This window comes from Myotis brandtii, unplaced genomic scaffold, assembly GCF_000412655.1.
Source record: "Myotis brandtii unplaced genomic scaffold, ASM41265v1 scaffold36, whole genome shotgun sequence".
NCBI lineage: Eukaryota > Metazoa > Chordata > Mammalia > Chiroptera > Vespertilionidae > Myotis > Myotis brandtii.
In genome coordinates, this window is record NW_005363836.1 from 4,191,757 (window position 1) to 4,206,026 (window position 14,270).

At 40.0% G+C, this 14,270-nt stretch overlaps 2 protein-coding genes across 2 annotated transcripts in view; one reads left to right on the forward strand and one right to left on the reverse strand.

The window, feature by feature from the left end:
• Nucleotides 1-14,270, forward strand: part of LOC102250129 (serine/threonine-protein kinase TNNI3K) — a 317,621-nt gene that overhangs the window by 245,111 nt on the left and 58,240 nt on the right. The window lies entirely within an intron of this gene.
• LOC102261688 (leucine-rich repeat-containing protein 53-like) overlaps nt 395-14,270 on the reverse strand; it is a 14,871-nt gene continuing 995 nt past the window's right edge. Inside the window, 5 exon segments of the mRNA XM_014544350.1 lie at nt 395-1,069; nt 1,072-1,143; nt 1,146-3,332; nt 6,040-6,555; nt 12,023-12,838. Of these exon segments, the coding sequence (XP_014399836.1) occupies nt 855-1,069; nt 1,072-1,143; nt 1,146-3,332; nt 6,040-6,555; nt 12,023-12,838 (3,806 nt within the window). The 3' untranslated portion in view covers nt 395-854.

Below are 14,270 nucleotides of genomic sequence, written 5' to 3' on the forward strand. Positions count from 1 at the left end.
ATGCTTTCAACAGTTTACTGGGATATTTGAGTACCCCTCTATCTTTTAAATAAATGCAGCACTGAATGAGAGATGCTTATTCTGCCATTACTTTTAAATCTAATATTTATAAGCACATTTAATTTCTGTGCATAAGAAGGAGTACTCACACCAAACAATAGTGGCATGCTAAATTAAAGAAATCAAACCTTGAAACTTATATGTTAATGGGTTATTTATTTTCAAAATCTTAAGTTAACAACAATTGGCAATAAAGCCCCTTAAAATTCCTTTTGTTCAGGACCCATTGTGTTGATCTTGAAGCTCCATTTGTTCTTCTAAAATGATTGAAGGCAAGATCTCCACCTAGTGGATTTAAAGGATTTTACAGAAATCCTTAAGTGTGTGTGGTTTGTTTTTTCTCTTAGAGAATTAACAGGTTTTAAAGACTTCTACTTAAGACCTACCATAATTGTCAACAGAGCAGTCACCAATAGCTGAAATATACCAATATGCATATCAGCTAGACTACAGTTAACAAGCAAAGCTCAGTTTTTATTTTCATACCACAATTAGGAAAGCAGATCAGGCGCAAATATGAATATATAATCATCTCTGTAGAAAGCAATATTGTAATACCACTAATTGAGATGTGTATAGTAATTTCCATAAAATAAACATCAAGTGTAAATCTGCTCAAGTACTTTTTTCATCTTTAATCTTTCATTTGCTTAAAGCTTTTTTTTTTTAATTCTCTTTCTTTTCCAGGACTAGGCTATACTTTTCCTTCCCATTTTCCCATTCCTTAGAGGAGAAAACTCAATTAATTGTGTCAAACACATCCTGTGGCTCCATCTTTGATTTTTGCATTCTATTCAACCATGTACTGTTATTTCACTGATAACAGAGTTACTGAGGATTTTTTTTCCCCTCCAAAATAATGCATTTGAAATGCATGCAAAGGCTGGGGATGTTTGTGTGTCCTTTTGAAGAAAACTAAGGTAGAGAACATGATTATTATTTGAGTTATTTTGTTCACTTTGTTCTGCCTCTAAAGGTGATGTATGGGCATATTCTGCAGATGGTGGATCAGGGTATGTTTTAGAGCAGAGTTTTCAGCTTCATTTATTCTTCTAGGAATTAGAGGCACCTCATTTTCTAAATGTCTTTTAACTGTGGAAAGAGGGGACGTGCTTCATGTATCTCCACTGTCACCGCGCCTTCTCTGGGTGCACTGTTATCTTTATCTGGATGAATTTTCTGAGCCTGTCTCAAACCGTGCATGTTACTATTTATTTGAAGATCTATTTCACCAGGAGGTAGTCTATTTTTGGTTTCATGGGAACTCATGATACTCAAATCCTCAGCTGTAATTGCCATCTCAACAGAACTTGAACCATGTAATACAAGAGTTTGACTTTTTCCATTTTCCCAAATTTGCTACTTTTCTTTTGTGGTGCTTTTTAAGGTATTCTGTCTGGTCTGAATTAACAAACTAGAATTTGACTTGCTTTTATCATGCATTTTCCCCTCCTCTTTCCCCACTATTTTTATCTCTGGCGCTTCGGCTCCATCGTCTCTGGGCAATGCATGTGTGCGGTCAGTGTCTTTTTTGCTACTATTGGGTAGATGCCAAATGCCTTGAGTTCTAAGAGATGTGCCAACATCTTTGGGAAGTTCTAGTCTATTTTGGTACCAAACTGAATTTGTCTTCATAAATGTTAGGTTGTCCTTGGATTGTGTTTGGGGAATGAGAGCGGAATCATACGTTTCTGTTTTAGGAAGTATTTTTTCTATATCAGTTCCCTCATCCATAACACAACTCTCCATCATCTGATGTGATATTTGGGGTTTTGTCAGTAACGTTTTTTCTTCGTTTCCAAGTTGTTCATTACTTGAGTGTTGCACCGCATGTTGTAACATTTGATTTTGATCGACAGTGTGTTCCGTGTAGGTGTCAGTCTTATGGACACTGACAAGTTGTGTTTGATGCTCTGAGGACAGAGAAACCTGGTTTAGCTCCCTGGTCGTAGATGTGTCCTGCTCTGTGTGCTCCGTGGGCTCTGCTGCCCCTTGCTCGGCAGCCCCCCTGGGATGGCCAGATGCTGAAAGATCACTTCCTGTATTTTCCGGAGAAGCTGGTAAATAACTAGAAGCTACCAATGTGAGGTGAGTGGCACCCTCCACTTGCTCAGTTGAGAATGGAGAGTGTGCGTGCCTATGGTCAGGTGCCTGGGGTGTGAGCCCAGGCCCTGTTACAGGGCTTCCATCAGGAATGAGACCAGGAGGCTGACAGTGGCCTTCCATGGAGCTCTGGGGGACCACAGATGAGCTGTTAGCATTGAGAAGAGGAGCCTCTTTGGTGTGTTTATTGTAACAGGGGGTCTGATTCGGGGCTTGTTGGAGAGGCAGCCTCTTTGAAGTGACTGCAACATAATCATTACTATCTGGCTGGTGGGGGGAATCTGCAGAGGACAGGAGGTTTATTTTGGCTCCTTTCTCGGAAGCTTTGGATAGTTTATTAGCAGGTAGCAGTACTTGTTTGCATTTCCTTGGGAGTTCTGGCAAGGACTTTTCTGGATGGACTCTGACTTTTCTAAAAGGGTGTAAATTTAATTTGATCCTTAAGTTTTGCTTTTTAATTTTCCCTCTGGGGTCAGATGGATCGCGTCTCTTTTTTTTCGGAATCTGTCCATCAGTAAACCATCTTCCTTCTGTTCTCTCTCGGGGACTGCTAGATTTTTTGAGATTCAAGTTGGTCAGGTGGTTACTTTGAATTTTCTGCTGTTTCGAATGGGTTGATGCTTCGGTTGATGTCACCAACCTATTTTTTTCAACTAAACCAGGATCATGGGAGCTAACATGCTTAGGGGAATATGTTTCCTTGATGTTTGTCGATAACCCTGTTAATTCCATGTTATCTTCACTCATGAGGAATTTTTCTATGGCTCTATAAATTTGGATTTGCTCTCTCTCAGACTTTGAATGTTCTCGATGATTTGGCTTCCTTTCTTTTGCATAATCATTAAATTGGTCATAGGGCACATATTTACAAATAAGAGAATTGTTTGGCTGAAAATACTTAGGCCTGCTCCGTTTTAACAGCTCACAAGGATCGTCGTATTTCGACCTATGTTTGTGTAAAATCTTTTGTACATAGTGTCCCTCAGGCTCACAAGGCTTGGATGATGAGCTTGTAATAAAATGTCGCTGCCTGTGAGGTTTTAAGCCATTGTTTCCTTTTTCTATTGGAGGCTGCCATGACTCATTTGTTAAATGCTTTTCAAGACTTTCTCTTGCCAAGGCTGAAGCGGATGTTGCATATCTTCTACTAAATATGTCACTGCTGATATCTGTGGAACAATAAATGCAGGAATTTAACACTGAGCAGAGTTTTATGACCCAACCAAACAGATGCTTAGAAACCTTATCTAAGGTGTAAAAATTATTCCTCTGATTATGGCAATTCTTGAATATGTTCTAATTTTTAACCAAACCCACAAAGGACATATGGCAATTTGGTGTGTTTGCAATGGCATTCTCTATGGTCACATTTTAATCAGTTGGGATGCTGACTTAAAAGCTGTGAAATTAGAAATAAAAATGTTCAGACTTGTACATCTTTTAATTAGTTGTTAAGTTAGTTTTAAATACGAATAATACTTACATCTTAAATCCTTTTCAAATAGCTGTAATATTTTTTTTCTGCATTCATTTCTCAGTTGGAACGAAATATTAGAGAGAATGTAATACAATATTGAGTAATGTTGAAGTTTTAAGTTTTAACAACAAAAGAAAAATACTTGTGATGCTCTTTGATCAATCAAAAACTGCTTAATATCCCAACACTTAATGCAGTATTCACTAAATATTTGTTACGTGAATAATAATTTTAGAATATGGCCTGATCTGTGTTACAAAAATCTCTGTCTGGGACTTTTACATGGTGCAGGTTAATGAGACATGTTAAATAATATTAATGATAAAAACATTACTAAGAGTCAGGCACTGTGCTAAATATTGGACATTCATCATCACATTTAATGATCAAGGGAATTTTAATCCATTGGACAAATCCTATTAACCTATCACTTTTACAAATGAAGAAAAAAGAAAAGCTTAGAGAGGTTGAATGTTTTCTGCCAGTCACATGTCACCTTAATATGGGCACCACTGGACCCAGGTCTGTCTGTCACTAAACCCTATCCTCTTAACCACAGTGCATATGAAGTTTAAAATTGCATCTTATCAGTATACTTTTTCAATTTTGTGAAATTGTTGGTTTTATACAGAGGAAGAAATAAATATTTCTGTTCACTGATAGAAAGGGGTAGGTGAACTACGCCTGAGACTAGCATCTAATATTATCGAAGGTCTGCCTTCAGCTTCCCGGGTGACCTTGGAGAAGCCACTTACTGTCTGCATATCAGAAGATGAGACTAGATGGGAACTTTATGTGGATATAACTTTATGCGGCATAAAATTTATGTGGGTATAAAATTATTCCAGAGAAAGAGTTTGAGGCTTTATCCGATTCTAACAAGAGTTCTACGACTCAGAGATAAATATGAAGAACTCTGACTAGATCCTCTCTGAAGTCTCCTCTCCCCCTGAAACATTATAATTCTCTGTTTCCAGACTAGAAGGCACCATCAGAGTGGTGTTGCCTCTTCCTGATGTCTGCTCTGGGGCGGGGATGGCCTTGGTTGTTTTCTCCTCACATACCTGTCCTCTCCAGCTTTCGTACAAGGCCTGGCATGTAACAGGATTTCAAATCTTTCTTAAAAGTAATCATATTGGTCTGGCCAACCAGTGTTCTCTGTGTGAAACAGGGGACGGGGTGTTAAATGATTAAGGGGCCATATTCCCTTTGAGGTATGATTTTCCCACAGAGAAGTTAAGGCCTTGGGCAAAGCTAAAATGAAACATATGGCTAAGGTATGATTCTATCAAAAGGCTAAGAGCTTATTTTCTTTATAAAATAAACCAATCTGATCTGATTTTTATGGCAGATGTTTCTTTCCTCAGCCATTCCTCTTTTGAGTCAAATCATCGGTCCCCAGAAACTAGTAAAAACTAGAATCCGGGAATGCAATGGAATAAATTCACACCCTGCCTTATGCTGCACGTGAAATAACATCCAGTTTTATGTCTTTTCACATTGTTCCCAAATCCATCCTTAGGCCCAGGTCCCCATGGCAGGAATTTCTTGGTGCACCGAGTACCTTGTCATTCAGATTCTGAGAGAAAGCTCTGCTTGTTGTAAACCAATTCAGATAAATGACAGGAGCCTCTTTACAGAGCAGCTGTCAAAGTTTTCACTGCTGAGCCTGAAAGCATCGCCTTACTATTCAGAAAGAAAAAGGAAGACATTTAATTCATTGCCTCCACCTAAATATTGACATCGCCCATGTACAGTGGGGAGATGTCATGGCCAGATTCGCTTGGCTCCCAACATGGGACAATGAATTAAGTCCTGACTTTCCCTGGACCGGGAAGTTATCATCGCTGACAGCTCAGCAAGCAAAGTATGTGTCTTGACATCATTCCTGAAATGAATCACTAGCATGAGAAGGCCCATTCTTCTAACATGTCATGCTCTGGGAAGGTTGCTTACTGCAGAATTGGCATTAGAGCTCGAAGGATGTTGGAATGGAAGCCAATATTCAGCCTCCCATAAATCTTAACAGCACTATTGCTATTTAAAAGGGTTCTTTTATTTATTTTTTTAACATTGTTAGGTGTTGGATCACAAAGTTCTCTTTACAACAGGCACAGGAAGTACTCCCAGCTGCTGTGAGGGTGGGGAGTTTTCTCATCCCAAACGCACATGCACACACACATGCATGCACAAACACATGCACATGCATGCATGCTTGCAAGCACACATGCATACATGCACAAACATACATGCACACACACATGCACAGACACACAGGTTTTTTAGAAAAGGAATAGACCTGTGCTACATTGATTTTTATTCTGTGGAGGAAATTCAAAGAGGCTACTGCTTCAGAGGAATTTAAATGGAGTGGGATTTTCTCAAACCAGACAACTCACCTATTGTTCTTGTTACGTGCTGTGGGAGCATCTGAGCTTGGACTTCCCCAGGCTCGGGGTCCCTTAGATTTTCAGTTCTCTCTGGACAATGTCTTGTAAGTAAGCCTGCTTCATTAACAACTGCCGTGTTCCCAGGAGGCGCTGAGCATCCTGACTGCAGCAATCTGCCACCGAGGCCAAGGAAAGTGCTGCCGGCCTCCTGATCCTTCCCTTCCAGGTTTCTAAATGGTTCATCAAGGGCTGTGGACTCAGAGGTCAGTGATGCTTGATGGCTGCTTCCCTGTAAAGGTGGCATTTCCCTTCTGGACCCCACAATGGACATGACCTTTATCTCCTTTTCCTGAGTTAAGTGGCAGTTACAGTATCCCTTAGCGTGGTAATTTCTTGCCTCATGAGCACACAGGGATTCACCAAAGGTTCTGCAACAAAGCTTTTCTGATGTGTGTTCATTTGCTCTGCCTTGTTGGAGTTTCCAGTTAAATACAACTAAGCCTAGGCAAGTGAGACCAACAGCCCCTGTGACAAATAGAGAGACCATTAAAAGATAACATCATAGGAAGAAACATAGAAATCACCAAATGTGAAATCCACAGATATCAAGGTTGATGGCCTAAAGGGCATCTGAGTGGATGGGAGATCTATCACCATGTGGAAAAATGTCAGTTCAGACAAAGGTGATATTATCGATATGTTCTGTTTCCTCATTTGGATCTTTACTTTGTGTCTATTTAAAATGATAAAAACAACAACAACAACAACAAAAACAACAACAATACCATCTGGAATGCCTTTGGTAGAAAAAAAAGGCTTTTTAAAAAATATATATTTGTATTGATTTCAGAGAGGAAGGGAGAGGGAGAGAGAGATAGAAACATCAATGATGAGAGAGGATCATTGATCAGCTGCCTCCTGCACAGCCCACACTGGGGATCAAGCCCGCAACCCAGGCATGTGCTCTGACCGGGAATTGAACCGTGGTTGATGGCTGACCTCCTGGTTCATAGGTTGACATTCAACCACTGAGCCATGCCGATTGGGCAAAAAAATAAAAAGGCTTTTTACATGGACTAAAATTCACTTGATTTAAATAATTCCTGCATTAGACTTCTTTTCCTGCCTGTGGAAACCAGTTTAATTCCAAATTTCCTATTTCTCAATCCCATAGCCAATCTCTAAAGTAGTCCACATTAAAGATATACCCTGAAATGATCATATACCATAATCTCCTCCTCAAAAAGAAAATTTGATTCTACATGGTATTGTTGTATTTTGAGCATCCCTAAAGATTCACCCCTAGCTCAGAATACCTTCATTGGCTTCCAACTACAAAAGGCCAAACTCCTTGACATTCAAGACTTGGTGCAACAGGCTATGGCCTCCCTTCCTAGCCTTGTGTCTCATTATTTTCCACATTCAAACACTATTCCTCAAACTCTTCAATTTATTAGTCTTAAAATGTGCTTCTAAGCCTTTGTGTATGCTCTTGATGATGCTTGTGATACTTTCTCCTACCTCTGTTTATTTGAATTTTAGTTACCCTTTAAAATCTAAATCAATACCTCCAAATGTATTGATATGTTTTCTATTTTATAATCTTGCAAAAATCCCTCCCTTCTATGAACTTCCACAACAAAATGATTAACATCTAAGTTAGAAAGCCTGGAACTGTCGTTTCTTGTCCTATGTATGTATAGCTTCTCCTCTGAATAAAATTTTAAAGTTGATGTTTCTCATACTCAAGTGTGGAGTCTAACCTGTTTCTCCATTGCTGTTTCCGATCTCAGCAAATGGCATCATCAACCACCTACATGCTCAAACCAAAGCCTATGAGTTATACCTCAGGTCCCTCTATATCACAGTGATTTCCTTTAATCTTAGCATCTAAAAGAGTAAAAATTATTCTGCTCACTTCTTTCCTGTTCACTGTCTGTCTTTCCCTGATAGAATTAAGCACTATGAGAAAATGAACATTTTATTTTATTCAACATTGTATCTCCAGTGTTCATAACTCTAGCACAGTTGAGGTTCTCTGGAAATGTTTATTGAATATTCTTAAATAAACAGAGGAATTCTGTTTATGAATTCTGATAATGAAAAATGCTGAGTGGTCTAATCTTACAAATCCCCAAAATGGTGATCAAGACGACATGGTGTCAGTATTGATTAATTTAGGAGCAACATATCTAAAGCTAGCTCTGACTATAACTTGCTGTGTGACCTTGGGCAAGTCAATTTCCCCAGAGGATTCCGTTTTCTGTAAATGACATTTCCAGATGAATGGATGATAGAGATGTGAATGAGATGATAGCACTCTAGGCTCATTGCATCATGCCTGGTTCTCTCCGTGGCAGATAACTTTAATGGAAACATGTTGATATTTTTTTTAACGTAAAAGAAAAAGGAAGGTGTCAGACATGGCTGTTTCCTTTTTTCTCTGTTAAAGATAAAGATTAGCCAAAAAGAATGGCAATTTCTGGTAAAATCCTCCAAACTTTGTGTAGTTTACTAGATCTTGAGGTCTTATAAGTGCATTTTAATTTGACAATACAGTCTCAGAGAGTGCTATAACATATTGAAATAATTTAATTTCTAATAAAGACACAACATTTTTGGAAAGTAGTAGCAAAAGTTAGATCAGAATATTTTTTTAATATATTTTATTGATTTTTTACAAAGAGGAAGGGAGAGAGATAGAGAGCCAGAAACATCGATGAGAGAGAAACATTGATCAGCTGCCTCCTGCACACCCACCACTGGGGATGTGCCCGCAACCAAGGTACATGCCCTTCACTGGAATCGAACCTGGGACCCTTCAGTCCGCAGGCCAACTCTCCATCCACCGAGCCAAACCGGTTAGGGCTAGATCAGAATATTTTTATTGCCAGTTCCTGGAGTTTGATTTATTCCAAAGGAGGGCTTCGGTTTTCAGATGTTAAAAATGTATGAAAATAATATAATTTCCGATACACTGTCTCTCTCACATGGAGTAAGAAAACTCAGAATTCAAAGCTTTGTTCTGACACTTTCCTTGGGCAAGTTCTCTAACCTCTCTGAGCCTTATTTTCCTCCTCTGCCAAATGGGGATAATTAATATCACCCAGAGATTAAATGAATAATATATGTGGCATGTTTCATCCAGTGTTTTGATAAAGTTCAGTGAATAGTCTCTGTGGTTTATGCTTACGATTGCTGCGGCTGTTATTTGAGTTTTGTATTACCTTATATGTCCTACAACAGTCAGCTGTTAGGTAAAAAAAATTCCAAAAAAACAAATCATAAAGAGAATATGACTGATGCAGGTATGAAACCAAACAACAAAAGAAAATAAATACCTAACTTGTCTTAAATATATACATCAGACATTGAAATGGAATAGCCATAATCTGATTATAGGGTAAAGTTTCCCCTATAATTGTGTCTGATTGGTGAAGGAAGCACTGTTGATCTTAGTGCTGCATCACTGGACAGGTATGGTTATTTTCTGTTTGTGCAGAGAGCAAGAGCAGCCAATGAAGCTTGCAGGCGGACTGAACATGATATTAAGAAGATGGTTGAGTTTTCATTGCCATGGGCATTGTTGCTATTTTTAAAAAGTGTTCTGACAATCTTTCTGAGTTGGAAAAATGAAACAAAATAAAAAGCAAAGTTAATGATAAGTTCTCACTGAAGTATTAAAACGCCCCTACAGCTTCATGAAAGCTTTCTCTGTTTATCCATTAGGAGACAGATAAGAAGTGTCCAGATGTCAGAGTTTGGTGCCAAATAACCACCTATTGGTTTTAAATTAACTGATCTTATTATTTATATTATTATTAATTATGATGATTTATCTATAACTGAGGAAGAAAATTGAATCAGAGGCCAAATTAGCGTTCTAAGTCTATTTTGCCACAATCTAGAGGTATAGATAAGTGACCACACTTTTACTTCAGAAAGACTAGAATCTTAATGGAATAAACCGATATCAAAAGTCAGAGTTTTGTAAAAGAAGAGTGTCTTTTCAATACAGTATCTTTAACAATTACTCAATGGAAATTACATTATTATAATTCACACTATAACACAACATGCATGTAGTTATATTTATAATTTATCCAAACTTATTCATGCATCTTAAGCTGCCTATCATTTTGACAAAATCTTTGGAATCCTTAGAATTTGTATCTTTCTCTACACTAATGCAGAGTTGTTAACTTTTAGCAAAATCCTCTCTGAAAATAGATACTTAAAAGATATTTAAAATTACCCTTGTTATAATATTTCCAAAATGATGTCTTACAAAACATAATTCAGTGAAATCCTCTGTGACAAAAAGGGTTTATGGTCAATAAGTTTGAGCAATGCTCTGCATTATATCTTCCTGTTAGATTCCTGATGCTCGTTAGCAGAGGAAAGGCCATGGGAAATGCTGCAGAAAGAAGCCCATTGCACTTTGCTTAATCCAGTGTTGCCCAAACCTATTTAAACCCTACAACATATGTGCTTATATGTGCATCTGTGTTTTTTATTGCAATATCTATTAATTATCTTCTAGCACTAGTATTCTAAGAAGCACATTTAAGGAAAAACTATCCACTGCCCTATTGTTTCTCTTTTATAATAAATTATTTCTTAGCACACGTAATTACTGACATGGCTGCATAGTTTTTAAAACAATGTATCTTTCTTAGAGGATTTAAATTGACTTCTGAGTGAGTTTGATTGCTGCTAGTGGTACTTCCTTTGTCTAGACCTGGTGCTGGTCTCCATCTCTCCTGATTATAAGTATAACTTAGGAGTTAAAAACCTGATGTTCAATTAATTTGCTGGAAATCTGCTATGGAATGATTATTTAAAGTTCATATTCAAAATACATCATACCAGTCCTGGATGTAGGTCCCTGGTATTCCAGATTTGCAGATCCTGCCGCCCCTCCTCCCAACACACACACACACACACACACACACACACACCCACACACACACGTCTCATCACCATGGTTACCAAAGGTGCAGAGGGTTTTACCATGCACTGCAAGCATAGGGGGAAAACACAGAAATGTCACGCAGATTTGGTCTTCCGCTAATGACACCAAGAATCAGTGAGATAGATAACTCCAGAAATTTCACGCAGATTTGGTCTTCCGCTAATGACACCAAGAATCACTGTATATCCTTCATTCAGTGAGATGTAATGACAGCTGAGGCATGAGTTAAGTTTTTTTTTTAATTACCATAAAAATTTAAAGTGTTGAATATTTTCCTCTCCATCAGTCTGGGAAGGTATGGGCCAAGTTTTAGAAAGAGACAAACAGAAATCTTGTATTTCAAAACCACAAACAGGAGAAATCCAAGGTACACAGAGGTCAAATGACTTGCCCAAAGCCACACAGCACGTAAGAGCAGAGCCAGGAGTCAAACCTGGGCCGTCCAACTGCAGAGCTCATGTGCTTCATCACTGTGCTGTATGACCACTGAAGAGCAGGGTGCAATGACTGTCATAATAGCATCTCCTCATGCACTAGGTAAAGCCCACTGAATCTTACCACAACACAGAGGGGCACACATATGTGAGTGCCTTGAAGAAAGAAACTATGTCTCATAATTTTATTAATTCCTCTTTCCCAGCATCTTAATGAATACACCAGTCCCCTTTGGCATATGGACGATTAATAAACTATAGATACTATTCCCTCATTACAAACAAGAATACTGACGTCTACATAGCAAGGTAACTTACTCAGGATCACAGTGCTAGTTATACCGGGACTGGAGCTCTTGAATTCTGGTGCAAGGTTGTTTCCTTTATGTTAGACAGCTTTTCTGCAACAGGACATTCTTGTAACCTGTGCCAGATCAGCTAACATCCTCCTACATCTATGGATACACTCTCCCTTCCACAAGCCCTGCTTTTCCTGATTGCCTGGGCGAGGCATCACTTAGTGTACGTTAAGAATATGGACAAGAAGAGGGAGGACAGCAAGGTATACTTCTTCCAGGCCTACCTGCAAAGACAAGGACAGTCAGCAGGGCCACATCCTGCCCGGGGAGGAGGGGACTCCTGTCCTTTAGAACCAGAGTGAGGTTGGAAGCCCTGGCATCACAGTTGGTGTCGGACAGCCTCAGCACACTCTTTGCACCGGCCACAGCTGCGGGAGATGGCTGGCAACTGAGGTCCTTGGCATTCCTGAGCTTGCGAGCAGAAGACTTCATGTAGCTTCTTAAAAACCGGGCCAGGGGGTAGAGATCACAAGTGCAGCTCCACTGGTTCTTATCCAAGCTCAGAAGGATTAAGTGCTTCAGTGGGGTGAACACATCCGGCATCTGGGCCAACCGGTTTCGGGAAAGGTCCACTTCCTGCAGCTGGGGCAGGGGCCGGAAGGCATCGCTCCCAATGTAGGAAATGAAATTGTTAGATAAATCCAGATGCCTGAGACTGCGCAGATTTGTGCCTCCAAAAGCACCGTCTGTCAGATTAGTGATCTGATTCCCGTCCAGCTGGAGCCGGGTCAGGTCCCGGGTGTTTCGGAACCAGGCCCCTCGCAGGGTGCGGAGGGCGTTGTTGCTCAGCGCCAGCACCTGCAGGCTGCGGAGCCTGCTGAAGGCGTGATCCGGCAGCGAAGCGCTGGATATCTGGTTGTGCTCCAGCAACAGCGTCCGCAGCTTGGAGAGGCCTTGCAGGGCATCCTCCTGGACGGCCTGGATGCCGTTCCTGCTCAAGGAGAGCAGGGCCAGGTTGAACAAGAGGGACAGATTGGCGCTCTCTATAGAGGAGAGGGACCCGTCCGTGCTGATCAAAACTCTGGTGGTCACAGGGGCTGCTGTGGGGGAAGAAAAGCACAGGCTAGAGAGGCAAGATACACCCACGGGGGCAGGGAGGACAGTGGAGAGCGAGGAGAATCAACACCCTGTGTGCAATCTTATCACCTGGGTCAGCACAACACACAACATGGAAACGATGCTCTGCTTTCTCAGTTGAAGGGGAAGCTACGCTCCTTAGCAGAATGATGGATTTTTATATTCTTTGTTACGGTGACATGTTTATTTGAGAAGCATAAACCCATCTGTTGTTTTACATGTCAAAGTGAATTCATTGTTTGGGATTATCATCGTGGATGGTTTTTTGAAGGTGGCTTTTCAGGCTTCCTCCCTGTGAGCATTGCTCCAGCCCGCTGGCCCAGTACTGCTTCACCCAAGAGCCGAGGCCATGTCTGAGCTTGCTGGCCAGTTTTCCCCTGGGAATGTATATTTATGCTCTGAAGTCAGTCTGTTTTCTCTCAAACACAAAGGTATGCGTTGGGGGTGGGGGTGGGGAGTGAGAAGGAGCCCTGGTGTCTGTTTTTTTTAGCTCCAGGCTAAACGTTGGCAACTTGGTAAAGGATCTATATTCTCTCCAGACAAACCTGAGGATCTGTCAGTGGGGTCCTCATTATAGTCTGGGCCATCTTGGCCTCCTGTCTAATATCTGTTCCCTCCAATAAAGTCCGTCATGTGATGACAGGTGGTACTCAGGGCTTCCAACTGTTAAATCCCTTCACCATAATCACCTCTGAGCCATCACTGCTCTGTCATTAGAAATCAAAGCGTTTTAACTCAATAAAGATATATTATAATCAGGAGTTATTGTAACACATCTTTATCATGCTAAAATTGTTTTGACTGCAAATGACAGTGTCATAAGGATGGAAGGGTCCATTGTCCCTGGGAGGTCTACAGGTGATATTAGAACAATCAACCATGAGGGAAGCAAGTCACAATTCCCTGATGAAACTCAGACTGTGTTCCTGAAACAAAGAGATTAAAAAATGTAAAAGACAAAGGATTTTCACAGTGCCTTCTTTGTAAGAATGTCTCCCATCTTTGCAGCAGAAACAACCTTAAGTTATGGGGGTTTTTTAAGCATGTATTACTGATTATTTGAATTCTAATTAATTCTGGCCAGTTTGGCATTTGTTTCATCATTGTTTTTGATATGGTTTGAAGGAGTTTAGTTTCTATGGATCCTCAGTCCTCTAGGGATCTGTGGACTCGGAGGGAACAAGCTATTGCTTCTGTCAATTAATTCTTGTCTAGGACTAGCTGGATGCTCCATGCACAAGTCATCCATTTACTTCTCTGTTTATGAAATTTAACTTAAAAGTTTTGGCATTCTGTAAATGAGAAGGATGATACAGAGGTGCAGCAATGTAAATGAGCACTATTTGTTTCTTATAGACATCAGCTATCTCTGGCAATATGTATATTATATTATAA